At 36.2% G+C, this 17,738-nt stretch overlaps 1 protein-coding gene across 5 annotated transcripts in view; it reads right to left on the bottom strand.

Annotated features, from left to right (window-relative positions):
* LOC121373292 (collagen alpha-5(IV) chain-like) overlaps positions 1-17,738 on the bottom strand; it is a 42,153-nt gene that overhangs the window by 11,924 nt on the left and 12,491 nt on the right. For all 5 annotated transcript variants that reach the window (XM_041499829.1, XM_041499828.1, XM_041499831.1 and 2 more), the window contains exons 4-14: positions 15,827-15,988; positions 13,746-13,760; positions 13,103-13,144; positions 12,380-12,403; positions 9,370-9,408; positions 9,032-9,094; positions 7,057-7,086; positions 3,672-3,698; positions 2,132-2,161; positions 1,429-1,452; positions 240-554 (exon numbers count right to left, since the gene is read on the bottom strand). In XM_041499829.1, coding sequence (XP_041355763.1) covers positions 240-554; positions 1,429-1,452; positions 2,132-2,161; positions 3,672-3,698; positions 7,057-7,086; positions 9,032-9,094; positions 9,370-9,408; positions 12,380-12,403; positions 13,103-13,144; positions 13,746-13,760; positions 15,827-15,988 — 771 coding nt within the window. The remainder of the gene's footprint in view (positions 1-239; positions 555-1,428; positions 1,453-2,131; positions 2,162-3,671; positions 3,699-7,056; positions 7,087-9,031; positions 9,095-9,369; positions 9,409-12,379; positions 12,404-13,102; positions 13,145-13,745; positions 13,761-15,826; positions 15,989-17,738) is intronic.

The raw sequence follows: 17,738 nt of genomic DNA, 5'->3' as shown, positions 1-17,738 counted from the left end.
TTTGTGTTGTTTTTTTTGGTGTTTTTTTAATGTAAAAAAAACAACAATTGGGGTGAGTTGGGTCTTTTATGTTTTGTTTTGTTTTGTTTTGCTGTTTTATTTTCGTTTGTTTGTTTTGTTTTGTTTTTTTGTTTTTTGTTTTTTTGTTTTTTCTTTACTTTTTCGTGGTTTTTATTTCTTATATTTTGTTTGCTTTGTTGCTGTTGCTGTGGTGGTTTTTTGTCTTTTTTGAGCCGTACCTGTTACAGTTGAAGACTGTTTTGGTGTCTTTTTGGGCTGTCCTGTAACACTTGGTGTGTTGGTCATAGCGTTCATCATCCCCATCATGTCCATTGGGTTTAAGCCACCCAGACCGCCCATACCGCCCATACCGCCCATGGCACCAATACCACCCATACCACCCATACCGCCCATATCCTTCATTCCGCCCATACCGCCCATTCCGCCCATGCCACCCATTCCGCCCATTCCGCCCATTCCAAAAGCTGCCATTAGAGATGACATAGAGGGCTGTCCTGGATACACTATTTCGGGTTTTCCCGTCAACAGATTGTCTGAAATGAAAATGAAAATAACAATAATGACTATAATGTTAGAGGTGCGTGGTCCTATAATATAGTAGCAACGTACGTCTATGGACAGTGTACGTTTATAAACAGTGTACGCATATATAGTATACGTTATCTCTCGTTGAAATGTTCGTTACTTAAAGGAACATTCCCGAATTTGCTGCATTGTATGATGTTTCTGACTAATAAAATATTTCTACGATTAAACTTACAAATTAAATATATGTTCTTATTTAGAATATCTGTGTCTGTATATTCAATGTGTTTCTGGTCGTGTTAATATTTGTAAAAAGCCCGAACTGGATTTTGTCTTAATTAATTTCGTACGTACGAGAAAATAATATTTTAGGAAATAAAATGAAATTTAACCTAGTACAAATATAAGAACGACGAGAAACACTAATATTTTATGCAGAAAAATATATTTGGTATGTAATTACAATCGTTAAAAAGTCTCTGTTAGTCGATGACATCTTAAAAATTGCAGCAAACTCAGGAATATCCCTTTAACACTCGTAAAGCACACTGATTTAATAATCATCGACAATTCGATGTCAGGTATTTGGTAATTCTGACACGTTGTCTTCAAAACAAAAGTTCTACATTTTCCCCATTAGCAACAAGGGATTTTTATATGCATTTTACACATACATGCAGCATATACCACAACCATCGACATACCAGTCGTGAGGCTGGTGTGAACGGGAAAGAGCCAATCAGAAAATGGGTGCACAGACAGGATTTGATCATTCGACAAAAGGTAAAAACATTTATAAATACTATTAGAGTTAAAAACAATGGTCATTTCTTGGATTTTGCAGGCGTGGCGACCTTATAACTATACTCAGTGTGTACTTACATCTGCATTTGACAGCACATCCAACTGAAAATAAAATAGAACATTTATATAGTACTAACTTTTAATACGAAATGCAAATTTCATAAATAGGAAAGTAAAATAATGTTTCAACGAAATTTTATCATATAATAAATTACGACTATTTGAATGGTTAGTCCGGCACTCTGATGCTTTAAGTTTATTTTAACGACACAAAACAATACAATAAAATCTTTATTGGAATCCTTGTATATGTAAATTGGTTAGATGGAAAATTTCCCATTGAAAACAAAAAACACAGGAACTAGTTATAACAATACACAAATATGATTTAATATACATATCTGCACTCATATGACACGCGGGCATACATTTTATACCACTATACCACAGACAGAACAGCATCTACCACGGCCTTTGATATACCATACGCGGGACACTGGTTGGGACGAAAACACCCGAGGTGAGCGCTCTACCTCCTAAAACACAAGAGGAATAATCACCGTCTATCGAACCGTAGACCCATTGCTTTTTAAAATCTGAACCTGAACTCTGTTAACGTGTCCCTTCACCCTCATGATGCCGGGCACGTCCCTCACAAGTCACAGCTCTGTCCAAGGTCAGTGGTGTGGCCTCGGACGGAACTTTTTAAAGAAAATAACAAATGAAGATCCCTTTTCAATTAGTACTCATATAAGACAATGGAATTTGAAATTAATCTTACCTGAGTCGACCAAGTCAGCGAAACTGTTTGCTGAAACGAACATTATGAAACCAACATTATCTTCAATATTATCTTGATTAAAATCGTGGGTATCATTATAGGGCTCGTTATTTGCATAGCCAAAGTAGCCAATTTCTAAAAAAAAATTTTATACAAAGTTGCAACATTTAGTCTTTATCTAATAAAATATACCTCAAATAAACCACATTTTAATAATATTCAAGGAAATACTTTTCGGATCTCAATACTGGCCCTGCTTTATAGTTAACAATGTCATCATCATAATTATTAAAGGGACATACCCTAGTTTTTAAACACTAAGGTATATATGTGTTTACTATTAGAGCCGTTTATGATCACTGAAATCAAACATTACTTATATTCTATTGTTTAGATTATTCATTTCCGTACAAGCGAAGTGTTTCTGGTCATCCTGGTGTTTCTAATAGTCTAGCTTTAAGGGTATTTCAACATCACAGACACTTGTTTCTCTATATTGTATCGAAATTGGTTACAAGTTTGTAAATTAACCAAACCTGGTGTCCATTGTTTACGGTTTGAAACTAGGGTCTAACTAAAAATATGCCTTAGTGTTTAAAAACTAGGGCCTGTCACTTTAATAAAGTAGATCATCGGTGATTATTGATATCATTATAATCAAAATAGTTGCCTCCACATCTATAATCATCATCATAATTAATAAACATATTCGATAGACAGAATACTGATATTCTAAACATTAAAACATGTAACTTTATGGGATATATTGTATATGGAAATAGGTTACAACTGTTGCAAATTCTGGATAGTCTCTTTTAGCCATTAGGCTTCAGGCTTCCACCCAAAGAGAGTTTAACATCTCAGTTTGCAGGTGTAACGCCACTAAAGTTGGCTTAATCTCTCACTAACCACTAACAGCTAACCACTGTCCTGGACAAATATTCCAGATAGCTGAGATGTGTGTCCAGGACAGCGTGTTTGAAACTTATTTGGGTATAACCACAAACTAATTATATATAAAATGACAGAAATGTCAAATTACTTGACGAACTAAATACACGGCTGTCTGAAAGAATCTTAAGGTAGTACTAAACCAAATAAGTTCCGGCTGGGTCAAAGTTCGAGGTGAACCTAACTTTTGATAGAGAAGTGAACACCACAAGCCCTGTGATTGGTGATAAATGTGAGTGTGTTAGTTGTAAAAAAAATGAGTTTCACCTGGGCTAAAAATGTATGCAAATTTATTTCATCTAGTGCCACTGTGTCAAGTAATCCTATGCTTGGAACATGTATGGGGTACCTGTAAAAACTAGGGGTGTTGTAAAAACATCTGGTTATACCGAAAATGAGCCATGGAAGATACCATTTTCTTCAGTTAATACTTTGAGGTAGGGGTTGTAGTACTGATATTTATGGGTCATAGTGTGGTTGATATATTGCATATAGTGTTTTTAAGCACAAACGTTAACATGGTAGCCTATGGGATTTTATTTGGTATAGTACAACCTATATGCACATGACAAGGGATTTTTCAACTTACCGAACTCTCCCGGATCGTGCATTTGAACTGAAACATCCAAAGAAGAACAAAGTAAATATTGGAACATGTCAATACATAACTTGTCTTTAATGTCATTAGTTTGAACAAAGTAAATATTGGAACTTGTCAATACATAAGTTGTCTTTAACGTCATTATTTTGAACAAAGTAAATATTGTAACATGTCAGTACAAAAGTTGTCTTTAATGTCATTAGTTTGAACAAAGTAAATATTGGAATATGTCAGTACATAAGTTGTCTTTAACGTCATTATTTTGAACAAAGTAAATATTTGAACATGTCAGTACATAAGTTCTCTTTAATGTTATTAGTTTGAACAAAGTAAATATTGCAACATATCAATACATAAGTTGTCTTTAACGTCATTAATTTGAACAAAGTAAATATTGGAATATGTCAATAAATAAGTTGTCTTAAACTTCAATATTTTATCATTTTAAAATTAATTTTGCACGTTTTCTAGGGTTCTACCCACTGGCGTAACTAGGATTTTATATTGGGGGGACCACTATTAGGGAACGAGAGATAGCCCAATGGGCTCACCGACGGGGATCGATCCCAGACCGACCGCGCATCAAGCGGACGCTTTACCACAGGTCTACGTCCCGCTCCTCTCACCCATGATGTCGTGAAGTTAATTGTGTTACTCATTCTCATTCCAACATTACTGACATTCAGTCCCACATTACAGGCTGCATAGTACCCATGATGTCGTGAAGTTAATTGTGTTACTCATTCCAACATTACTGACATTCAGTCCCACATTACAGGCTGCATAGTACCCATGATGTCGTGAAGTTAATTGTGTTACTCATTCTCATTCCAACATTACTGACATTCAGTCCCACATTACAGGCTGCATAGTACCCATGATGTCGTGAAGTTAATTGTGTTACTCATTCTCATTCCAACATTACTGACATTCAGTCCCACATTACAGGCTGCATAGTACCAATGATGTCGTGAAGTTAATTGTGTTACTCATTCTCATTCCAACATTACTGACATTCAGTCCCACATTACAGGCTGCATAGTACCCATGATGTCGTGAAGTTAATTGTGTTACTCATTCCAACATTACTGACATTCAGTCCCACATTACAGGCTGCATAGTACCCATGATGTCGTGAAGTTAATTGTGTTACTCATTCTCATTCCAACATTACTGACATTCAGTCCCACATTACAGGCTGCATAGTACCCATGATGTCGTGAAGTTAATTGTGTTACTCATTCTCATTCCAACATTACTGACATTCAGTCCCACATTACAGGCTGCATAGTATCCATGATGTCGTGAAGTTAATTGTGTTACTCATTCTCATTCCAACATTACTGACATTCAGTCCCACATTACAGGCTGCATAGTACCCATGATGTCGTGAAGTTAATTGTGTTACTCATTCTCATTCCAACATTACTGACATTCAGTCCCACATTACAGGCTGCATAGTACCCATGATGTCGTGAAGTTAATTGTGTTACTCATTCTCATTCCAACATTACTGACATTCAGTCCCACATTACAGGCTGCATAGTACCCATGATGTCGTGAAGTTAATTGTGTTACTCATTCTCATTCCAACATTACTGACATTCAGTCCCACATTACAGGCTGCATAGTACCCATGATGTCATGAAGTTAATTGTGTTACTCATTCTCATTCCAACATTACTGACATTCAGTCCCACATTACAGGCTGCATAGTACCCATGATGTCGTGAAGTTAATTGTGTTACTCATTCTCATTCCAACATTACTGACATTCAGTCCCACATTACAGGCTGCATAGTACCCATGATGTCGTGAAGTTAATTGTGTTACTCATTCTCATTCCAACATTACTGACATTCAGTCCCACATTACAGGCTGCATAGTATCCATGATGTCGTGAAGTTAATTGTGTTACTCATTCTCATTCCAACATTACTGTCATTCAGTCCCACATTACAGGCTGCATAGTACCCATGATGTCGTGAAGTTAATTGTGTTACTCATTCTCATTCCAACATTACTGACATTCAGTCCCACATTACAGGCTGCATAGTACCCATGATGTCGTGAAGTTAATTGTGTTACTCATTCCAACATTACTGACATTCAGTCCCACATTACAGGCTGCATAGTACCCATGATGTCGTGAAGTTAATTGTGTTACTCATTCTCATTCCAACATTACTGACATTCAGTCCCACATTACAGGCTGCATAGTACCCATGATGTCGTGAAGTAATTGTGTTACTCATTCTCATTCCAACATTACTGACATTCAGTCCCACATTACAGGCTGCATAGTACCCAAGATGTCGTGAAGTTAATTTTGTTACTCATTCTCATTCCAACATTACTGACATTCAGTCCCACATTACAGGCTGCATAGTACCCATGATGTCGTGAAGTTAATTGTGTTACTCATTCCAACATTACTGACATTCAGTCCCACATTACAGGCTGCATAGTACCCATGATGTCGTGAAGTTAATTGTGTTACTCATTCTCATTCCAACATTACTGACATTCTGTCCCACATTACAGGCTGCATAGTACCCATGATGTCGTGAAGTTAATTGTGTTACTCATTCTCATTCCAACATTACTGACATTCAGTCCCACAATACAGGCTGCATAGTACCCATGATGTTGTGAAGTTAATTGTGTTACTCATTCTCATTCCAACATTACTGACATTCAGTCCCACATTACAGGCTGCATAGTACCCATGATGTCGTGAAGTTAATTGTGTTACTCATTCTTATTCCAACATTACTGACATTCAGTCCCACATTACAGGCTGCATAGTACCAAAGAACAGTCAAAGTACAATGTGCACGGAGTAAACACAGCTGCTGTTGTGGTTGGTAGTAATATTTGACAAAGGTTATTTGTGCAAATACTATTATCTACTAGCAATAAATAAATAAATACACTTTTATTTGTTAAACATTTGTTATGCAGTATACATCAAAGGTTGAAACTAGTGCAGGGTACCCCAAAATCTGGACCTGCAATTTTCAGCAAAAAAGACGGTTGCTAATAAAATCTCTTAAATTGTGTGTGACACCCCTCTCCCATGTTAGTGCAGGTAGATTTAGATGTGAGGTGCCACACTGTTTATTGTTGTACTGCCTGCATGTGTTGTGTTATATCAGTTTTATTAGTAAACATTAACATTATCAACACTAGGAGTTGATTTGGTCAGTTGGAACCTACATGTCTGACGTCCCTTGATGATGTTAATAGTATATCAATGAAACGTTGAGAGAATTCAGTGATTGAGACAGATACTTTATTTTTACTCCTGGTGGAAAAGACAATACTAAAATATTCGTGTTTCTTTTTTTGTTCTCTATATTTTCGTACTTACGTGCATTCGATGCATATGCCTTGGCAGCACCTGAAAAAAATGGATGCACAAGTTAATTTTTGCTATTTAAATTACGATGTTAAACATAGTACATCAATGTTAATTAATATGTATTTCGGTTTGTTCAAAAATACGCCAAATTAAATGTAATGCTCAAAATCACAGCTAAGAATTAGTTACACTCTCGAAGATGTACACAGCCTATTTGAAAATAACACTAAATGCCAAAACGAAAGATATTGTCAGAACGAAAACACCCGTAAATGTACAATGACAACCACAATGAACGAACATAACAGTACAGTACAGTACAGTACAGTACAGTACAGTACAGTACAGTACAGTACAGTACAGTACGGCACGGCACGGTACAGTACAGTACAGTACAGTACGGTACGGTACGGTGCGGTACGGTACGGTGCGGTACAATTTGCATACATTTAATATGTACATTCAATAACATTTCACAAGTGGTGCATATAATATATTAGGTATAATGCATAATTTGATATCTTGAAAACGTACGTATAATGCATATTTTAAAGATATTTTCCAATATTACATAATTATTTTCTTTATTACGAACAACCAATGATCACACAAGATTAAACACAGAAGATGTTTGCCACTAGTATTTCATAAATACATTTTGAACGTAAATGCATGTTCACTTTAAAAATAAATTGAATTTCATCATAAATATTTTTCTCATAACACATTGTCATTTCTGTTGCGATCTTTCAGTACCAGAATATCTTTTTCAAGAAGCACCTAGGGAGAAGAAACACGAAACTCAATAAACTAAGATATATTTTGTACAATAACTGAATTAAATTATCGTTGATCTCCAAAAACGTATTTACAATCCTGCTGAATGAAAACGAAAACAACAATATCCATTTACTTTTCTACTCGACGAAAAGAACAGTAACTATAAAAGGGACATTCCTGAGTTTGCTGCACTTTTTAAGATGTTGTCGACTAACAAAGACTTTTTGACGATTGTAGTTACATATCAAATATATTTTTCTGCATAAAATATTAGTGGTTGTATATTAAACGTGTTTCTGATCGTTCTAATATTTGTACTAGGATAAATGTCATCTTATTTCCTAAAATATTGTTTTTCGTCCGTACGACATTATTTGAAGACAAAATCCAGTTTGGCCTTCTTACAAATATTAAGACGACCAGAAACACATTGAATATACAAACACTGATATTCTAAACAAGAAAATATATTTAATATGCAAGTTTAATCGTAGAAACATTTTATTAGTCGCAAACATCTTACAATGCAGGAAACTCAGGAATGTCCTTGTATGCTTATTTACACCCCATCCGAGTGAACATAATTATTCACATCAATATATTTACATCCTTCCGGGCTCATCATCTCTGATATCATCTATGTTTGTGGGGATGATAAACAATTCAGGAAACATAATTACATCCCAAGTGAGTGAAAATAACATTCTAAGGTAAGTGGTGAAAACATTAAGCATGACTGAGAATTAAAAAAACGTGTTTTTTTCTGTTGGTTTTTTTTTTCATCTGGTGTTTTTTTTCCATCTGGTAAACGTTTTATTAAGTAGATGAATGATTTTATTTGTGATATCTGAACAACAAAACAGATATCCTTGATTAAAATCGTATCTCTGCACAAGACAGTGTCGAAAGGATATTACACAAAATCGTGATTGTTTGCACGATCTACTATCCGGTTTTCGTCCTTAGGAGGACAGCCACTCCATAGGCGATGCGTAACAGGATGTTTCAACCACCCACTTCACTCTCTGTATTTCATATTTTCAGGAAGATATTGTTAGATTATTTTCATGATTATTTTATAATACCGCATTTCAGACCTTAACTCAATTTGTACCCGATTTTCACATACGGTCTTTTGACTGAGCAGGCTTGATTGACCTGCGGCAATACTAAATGCAGATAACGTAATTATGATAAAACTTACATTCCCAGTTTCTTCCTCCAAATTGGTTTGGGTTCATAAGAGCTCTTTGCACACCCATCACTCCTACAAGACAGAAAATAATGCATAATTACATAGTACCTCTGGGATAGGTACGCAAAGTGATTAAATATATACACTACAACTGAAAAAAACAATAATCTTTCACTATCGTAACTAAACATAGATGCTAATAAATTATTCAGTGTTGTCAACATTAAAAGGTGTTTGTATCTCACATTCAAAGTGATATATAACAATACCATTTTAATATCGTAACTAAACATATATATTAAAGAATTAATCAGTGATGCTAAATTTAAAATCAGTTTGTATCTTACCAGAATATTTTCTCTTGATTGCAGCTCCGATATGATCAGCTGTAATAATAATAATAATAATAATAATAATAATAATATATTTTAATAACAACACTTATTAACAATCATAATAAAGCAAGAAGAAAACAATAAAATAAGGTAATAGCAATAATATAATATAATGTAATATAATATAATATAATATAATATAATATAATATTTTTGTAGTTTTTTGTGAATCTAATTATATACAATAGTCAAAGATTAAATAGAATTGCGTAGCATACCTATGCGATCTCATACTAAATACTAAAGACAAATTAATAAATTTGTGAAAAAACAAAAACAATTGTTTTTGTAATTAGAAATATAAAAAATTATTCAGTTAAAAAAATACATAAATAATTTTAATATCCTTTCCATGACCTGTGTTATGTAATAATGTCTCATTTGATGTCATGACGTAATTTTCTGAGGTGTATTTAAGGGGAACATTAAGCTGTTTTAGCGACGTGATCCAGTCAGAAGAGAGTAAATTGTGTAACGGCAGAAAGTTCATGATTAATGTAATATAATGTAATATAGTGTAATCAGGGTCGTAGCTAGGGTTTTTTGTTGGGGGGGGGGGGGGGGGGGAGGGGGGCGCAACTGAGTAGTTAATAGTCTAAAAGTCCATAAACGGTTAGGAAAAGAATTATCTTTAATTTTCTATAATTCTGTATAACAATATAATACGGACACATACTAAATTTACTTTGAAATGTTAAGGAACTGAAGGATACATTTCTTTGACTTTTTCGTTTGCTAAGTAATATATATAAACTGACGATCATAAGAAAGTATACCAATTATTTTTTCAATGTATTAAAAACAACACAAAACACAAGTTGATGAAAATGTTATATTTTGAAAGTATAATAATTTGGCGATAAATGAACATGAGTATACTCAATAAAACCCATAAAATGATAATATCACAGTTCACAACAGCACTAGGAGTGAAATGTGCGATTTCATAAAGGACCACTCATAACGAAGGTGAATAAATTTGACCACAAAGAACATGTTTCAATAGCGTGTATATCCACCATGTGCAAGTATGCAAGCATGGACCCGACGTCGGACAGATTTTGTGCAATTCAGGATTCTTGCCACATGGGCATAACTCGCACCCAACTGCACCATGCCAATAGCTCTCTCTCTCTCTCTCTCTTTCTTCAGCAGTTAGCCTTGCCATGTTCTCTGGTGTTTTACTGTTGACTGAGGCATGTTTTAAGCAATGGCACCCTTTTTTACACCCTTATGTGCACGAGTATCATGTTTCTCGTGCAGTATAAATTTGATGAATAAACTCATTTTGCACGTGCGGCATCGCCCAAACGCAGCAATGTGCGACTATTCGTCATTGATTGCATTATAACGAACAATACTGGAACCTAGCTAACCTTCCATGAACGTGTATTGTGTTTATTTATAATAAAAATAATTGGTATACTTTCTTTTGATCGTCAGTTTATATATATATATATATATATATATATATATATACTACTCAAAAGAATTTAAGGGTCAGACGATATTTTCGACATTATTTTCTGAATGTCAATTATATTAGCTAGACCATAATGTCACGCATGGTATTGTTCCATTTTGACGAAAGTGGGTCTAAGCAACCCATAAATGAATTAAAATCCACTGTCATTGACACTGTCGACTAGTTCTAATAGCGAAAACATGCTTACATTTGCACGTAAATTAGGGCGAAAGCGAAAGGTCTGCTAAGTGCCCATAACTTGCTTTTTCACAAAGCGCTTCATTTGCACGCTTTGCATGTGTATTCCATGTTCCCAATGCTGAATTTCCGTATAATTGGAGCTTGCGTTCGTGTACGGTGCACACTCCAAATTCGACAATGGTACGACGTCAACTGACTATCGAAGATCGAGGAAGGGCTATTGCTTGGCTTCAGGATGGCAATACGCAAAGAAATGTTGCTCTGAGACATGGTGTCAGTCAGTGTCGTTGGCCGACTGTGGCAACGGTACCAAGCAACGAATTCTGTTCGAAATCGTCCACGTTCGGGAAGACCCCGAAGCACTACAAATAGAGAGGACCGCTACATCACCAATATGGCTCTACGTCAACGCACAAACACTGTACGCCGATTACGTGACAATCTGCGGACTGCGACTGGAACTGTGTCTGATCAAACCATACGCAATCGTCTGAGAGCCAATAATCTACGCTGCCGTCGCCAGGCTGTTCGACCACCACTCCTACCACGTCACAGAACGGCCAGACGTCACTGGTGCACGCTTCATCTGCGGTGGCAACGTGTTCAGTGGGGTCGAGTGATGTTCACTGATGAGTCCAGGTTTAGTCTCCAGTTCAACGACGGTCGGGTTCGTGTCTACAGACGTCCTGGGGAGCGCTTCGCTGACGTTAACGTTAGACAACGTCACCGGTTCGGTGGTGGCAGCGTCATGGTGTGGGGCGGCATGTCTATCCACCACAGGACCCCCCTCTATGTGGTGGATGGCAAACTGAATGGAATCCGCTATCTGAATGAGATTATCCGGCCGTTGGTTCTCCCAGGCCTTCAGCAGATTGGCGGCGAGGCAGTTCTGCAGGATGACAATGCCAGACCCCACCGTGCCAGGGTGGTAACGGACTTTCTCAGACAACAAGGTATCGCCAGGATGGATTGGCCAGCATATTCGCCTGACTTGGCCCCAATAGAGTACGCCTGGGACGAATTAGGCAGGAGAGTGTTGTGTGTGTGTGTGTGCGTCTGTGTGTGTATATGTATGTATGTGTGTATGTATGTATATGTATGTGTATGTATATGTATATATATATATATGTATATATATGTATATACTGTATATTAATATATTAATATATAAAAAAAAAAAAAAAAAAAAAAAAAAAAAAAATATATATATATATATATATATATATATATATATATATATATATATATACTAAATGCCCACATTGTATATGTAAGAGATATCATGAATATACTTACACAATGCTCCTAGATCTACTGGACCTAAAATAAAACAATTGTTATAACCGATTATTAATATCCTGGATTAAAACACACACACACACACACACAGACGCACACACACACACACATACGCACACGCACACGCAGACGCACACGCACGCACACGCACGCACACACATACACACACACACACACACACACACACACACCAACTAAATTACGAAGAAATAAAACACCCCGCAAAGCTGAAAACTAAAAAAAATAAACAAGAAATTCAATCAATCAATCAACCATCCAGGCATCTAGGCACTTAGCCAGTCAATCAACAAGTCAACCAACAAATCAATAAAACGTATAATATATATATATAGTTATATCAAACGCAACCATTTTTGTAACAAACATACTTAAAAGTGAAGAAAAAAAAAAAAACATACACATGAACATAATGAAATTAATTTCATTATAATGTAAAAACAAAATTGCGACTTTTTACATCAGTGACAAAATTACAATAAAATTATGTTTTTGATGTAGTAATAAAAAATATCGTCCTTGGGTTAATAAAAAATTTTTTTAGTATGATAAGAGAGAAAATATTTAGCATTTGATTTGCATAATATATTCATATAAGCGACTGCTATGAATTTTGATTACTTTCTAAGGACATACACACTTTTAAAATTAAAAATCACCAGTACAAATAAAGCAATGATCTACTTTATAATAAACACGTACCTGACATGAAGCTCATGCTTTGCTGTTTCATAAGACATGAATCTGAAACAGAAGAAAGTCAGCGGTTCTTCAACTGTAAAGCCAAATTTCACAAGTTGCACGTTATAAAATTATGATTTTTGTTTACACCTCATTTACCATCATCTGCGCTCGTTTCATGCTAAAACAAGATATCTATCTATATATCTATATATATATATATATATATATATATATATATATATATATATACACAGTGAAACCTGTCAAACCGGACCCTCTGTCAACCGGAATTACCTCATAACCGGACATTTTTTGCGGCACCTTTTTAAATATCTGTACAAAATAGAACCTCTCTAAACCGGATACCTCTTAAATATTTTCCCATTACCTTTCTGTTTCTTAAAGACAGGTGCATTTATAACTTATGAATAAAGGACATACTGCTAAACCATAAGGCTTTGTAATATAATATCTTTAGTATCCTTATTCAGGGTGTTACATCTCAACACATATGTGTCCACGTTAATATGAATTCATACTGTCGGGGTTTTATAACCCCTTGTTTCCCATAATTACCGTGCCTTATTTTATTGCCTTGACTACCTTGATTACCTATACACCACGATAACTGCTGCAATAAATCTTCGTGACATATACTTACTTTCCATTGATGGCGCTGAAAAAAACAAAACAAACAAAACATATTAACATATAAGTACGTATATATATTTTCAGTATATTAATGAAGGAAATGATTTATTTAACGACGCGCTCAACACATTTAATTACGGTGATATGGCGTCGGACATATGTATAAGAACCACACATATATTGAGACAGGAAACCCGCTGTCGCCACTTCATGGGCTACTCTTTTCAATTAGCAGCATGGGATCTTTTATATGCACCATCCCACAGACAGGATAGTATATACCACGGTCTTTGTTACACCAGTTGTGGAGCACTGGCTGGAACGAGAAATAACACAATGGGTCCACCGACGGGGATCGATCCCAAACCAACCGCGCTTCAAGCGAACGCTTTACCACTGGGCTACGCCCCGCCCCTTTATATTAATGAACCTAAACTTTACTAGTTAATGTTCTAATAAACGTTTTAGTGTGTTAATGAAAAGAGTAGAATTTAACGACTGTAAGCTGTGCTTATGACGAGTACCATCGGTGGGCAGGATATGTTCATCTTTCAGGAACACTGTTTTAACAGTGATACATGAGTGTGTTTGTGTGTGTGTGTGTGTGTGTGTGTGTGTGTGTGTGCGTGCGAGTAAACACATACACACACATACGCACACTCATACATACACACGTACGTACGTGCATACATACATATCACATTGAGTTTTGGTTTCTGCAAGTTCTGATATATTAAACCACCCATGGAGAGTGGCAGTCCTCCTATAGATGAGGCACTTGATATTCATCTATGGAAACAATCTCGACTTTGCCTATATTCCCTTTCGACTCTTCGTTGTACAGAGATACAGTTTCATTTTTTAAAAAAAGGCTTTGTTGTTCGAAAGTTGTTATTTAGACATTCGATATAACCGGCTGTCAATACAGACATTGCTGATATGCACTAGCAACATCTTGTTTTCTCCGAGAGGCTTTTTGTTAGTGGTATGCAGCAAACGAAGTCCAAAATCCCATTTATTATTACTACGGTAATTTTAATGTCTCATTAGCAGTTTGCGATGTGGTTACCTTACTCAATGATGCACTAGTTCCAATAAAACATCATTTTAGGACGTTTTATCCTGGTGACCACAAACGTCTTCAAAACGTATCACCTGTGAACCTAGATGTCGTTTCAAATCACCTGCATAATGATTCTAATGTTGTGTCAAGTCTTTCTGAAGATAGTAGATGACCAAAATCTCTTCAGACTCCCAGAAAGCTGTATTCAAAATAGATATCCATTTGAATTACTTTGGAGGGTGTCAAACAGACTGCTTCCATCCATATTTATCCTGTAACTTACCCATGATATCCATGTGATGCCCGTGTGATAAATCCATTATTTTGCCAGATGCCCATTCGACTCTGCATTGTCTAGAATTACGGTTTTGGTCAGGTATTACGGTTTTGGTCAGGTATTACGGTTTTGTCCAACGTTAAAATGTATTAATAGTAAATATTTTAGAGAAAACACAGGACCACATGCAGGATTTCGTTTTGGGAGAGAGAGAGAGAGAGAGAGAGAGAGAGAGAGAGAGAGAGAGAGAGAGAGAGAGAGAGAGAGAGAGAGAGAGAGAGATTTCAGTGAGTGTAAGCATCAGCCATCCTCTAAAACAACAAAACGAGTAAAGTAAAGTTTGTTTTATTTAACGACGCCGCTAGAGCACATTGATTTTTTATCTTATCATCGGCTATTGGACGTCAAACATATGGTCATTCTGACACTGTTTTTAGAGGAAACCCGCTGTCGCCACATAGGCTACTCTTTTTACGACAGGCAGCAAGGGATCTTTTATTTGCGCTTCCCACAGGCAGGATAGCACAAACCATGGCCTTTGTTGAACCAGTTATGGATCACTGGTCGGTGCAAGTGGTTTACACCTACCCATTGAGCCTTGCGGAGCACTCACTCAGGGTTTGGAGTCGGTATCTGGATTAAAAATCCCATGCCTCGACTGGGATCCGAACCCAGTACCTACCAGCCTGTAGACCGATGGCCTGCCACGACGCCACCGAGGCCGGTCACAACAAAACGAAGACAAAAGTACCTGGCATGCTAGGCATTCCTGGGATACTTCCCATTCCTGCAAAACCGGACATTCCTGCAAACATGGACAGTCCTGTCATATCTGGCATCCCTGGAATAATTGACATTCCAGACGCTCGAGGAGAGGAGTTTGCCAGAGTGTTGGTCTTCGGTTTTTGGTTAGCTGAAATATACAATGCGTATTAATCGAGGAAAAGAATTATTTGTTTTTTGTGATGTACGTAGGTAAAGCTCGCGATTATTATTATCATGATGTAAAGCAGAAGCAGGTTAGTGTTTTGAACATATATGGACAATCCCAGAATAATAGTTTATGGCGCTAGTTCTTTTGTAGATGTTTTTCCGACACAAATCTCAAGAAAATCAATCCTTAGAGCGCGAGCTTAGCGAGCTCCAAGGATTGCTTTTCTTGAGACAAGTGTCAGAAAAACCATTTACAAAAGGACGAGTGCCACAACTATGTTTTAGTTAAATCATGCATATAATTTTATTATAATTATTATAAAATTGACTGCATTTTATTTTTGTACAGTGACGCCATGATCCTACTCAAAACCGATATATATATATATTACGTCACTAGAAAGAATGCATACAGTGTTACATATCACGTGACGTCACGTACTACCTTTGATTATGGAATGACGTAATGAACAGGTAGCAACGATCGTCTACCTCCTAAACGACGAAATGGATTCAGCAATGAAAAGGGAGCTTTACCGTTTACGGGACGTCTAATAGACAGTTACTCTAGCACGACTTTCTGGCACCTTTCTACTGATTGCCTGAATTAGAATATCTGGCATTCCACACACACACACACACACACACACACACACACAGAGAGAGAGAGAGAGAGAGAGAGAGGAGAGAGAGAGAGAGAGAGAGAGAGAGAGAGAGAGAGAGACAGACAGACAGACAGACAGACAGACACACAATTAAAATAAAATGAAATGAAAAGGTTAATTCTACGGTCGGCAAAAATAAAACACAAAAAATACAAACAAACAACAAACAGCAAAGCAAATTAACTAATAATACCAACAATAATAACGATATGAAAATGCAAAAACAACAAGAACATTATGTTAGTAACTCCTTGAAGCAAAATATTTAGAAAAGCATAATGACTATATTAAGAGAAACGACGCATATGTTATAGTTGTATATACAAGCAAGCCTATTTATTATATATCAGTATTAATGTTACGAGGCAGAGCTTTTCACACCGTTAATTGATTGAATGTACTATAATTCTTCAAAAGCAATTTATAGCTACAATCTCGACTAACTATATTTAATAAATAGGTGTTGTATTTTTTTTTATAACTCGTGGGTTATATTCATTAGTGAGTATCATCAGCTCTCTTATGGTCGAAAGTTGGAGGCTGTATCTACTAAGTACGATGCATCACCGACTAAGATGATGGCCGTTGTTATTCCATATTTTGAGCCTACCAATTGAAACCAGGGCCCATAACTCCGTTTACACACAGCCGTATACAAATTATGAACATACTGTCAGAAAACAACAACTACCTTTTAATTCTTTAATCAGCTTTAATTTTGATGGTCTATTTCAAATGGTTAAATAATAGCATACAATGTGTGTGCTCGAGATTGCAGCTTTAATTTTGATAATCTATTTTAAACGGTTAAATAATAAAATATATACCAGAGACGGATCCAGGTGGACCAGAGACCAGGGACCGCGCCCCCTCCTCCCTAAATATATTCAAATGCCCCATTTGTTTCTATACCTCTTTTTTTTCTATTCTTTTTTTTTATTTATTGTTAACCTTTTTCACGAGATGGTCCACATGCCCTTTTTCCTTAGCAACCAACCACCCCTCCAAAATATTTTCTGGATCCGTCCCTGCATACTTGTGATTGCAACTATAAGTAAGCAAAGC

The sequence above is a fragment of the Gigantopelta aegis genome, chromosome 5 (genome assembly GCF_016097555.1).
Source record: "Gigantopelta aegis isolate Gae_Host chromosome 5, Gae_host_genome, whole genome shotgun sequence".
NCBI lineage: Eukaryota > Metazoa > Mollusca > Gastropoda > Neomphalida > Peltospiridae > Gigantopelta > Gigantopelta aegis.
This window is presented reverse-complemented; position numbering and strand designations above follow the sequence as displayed.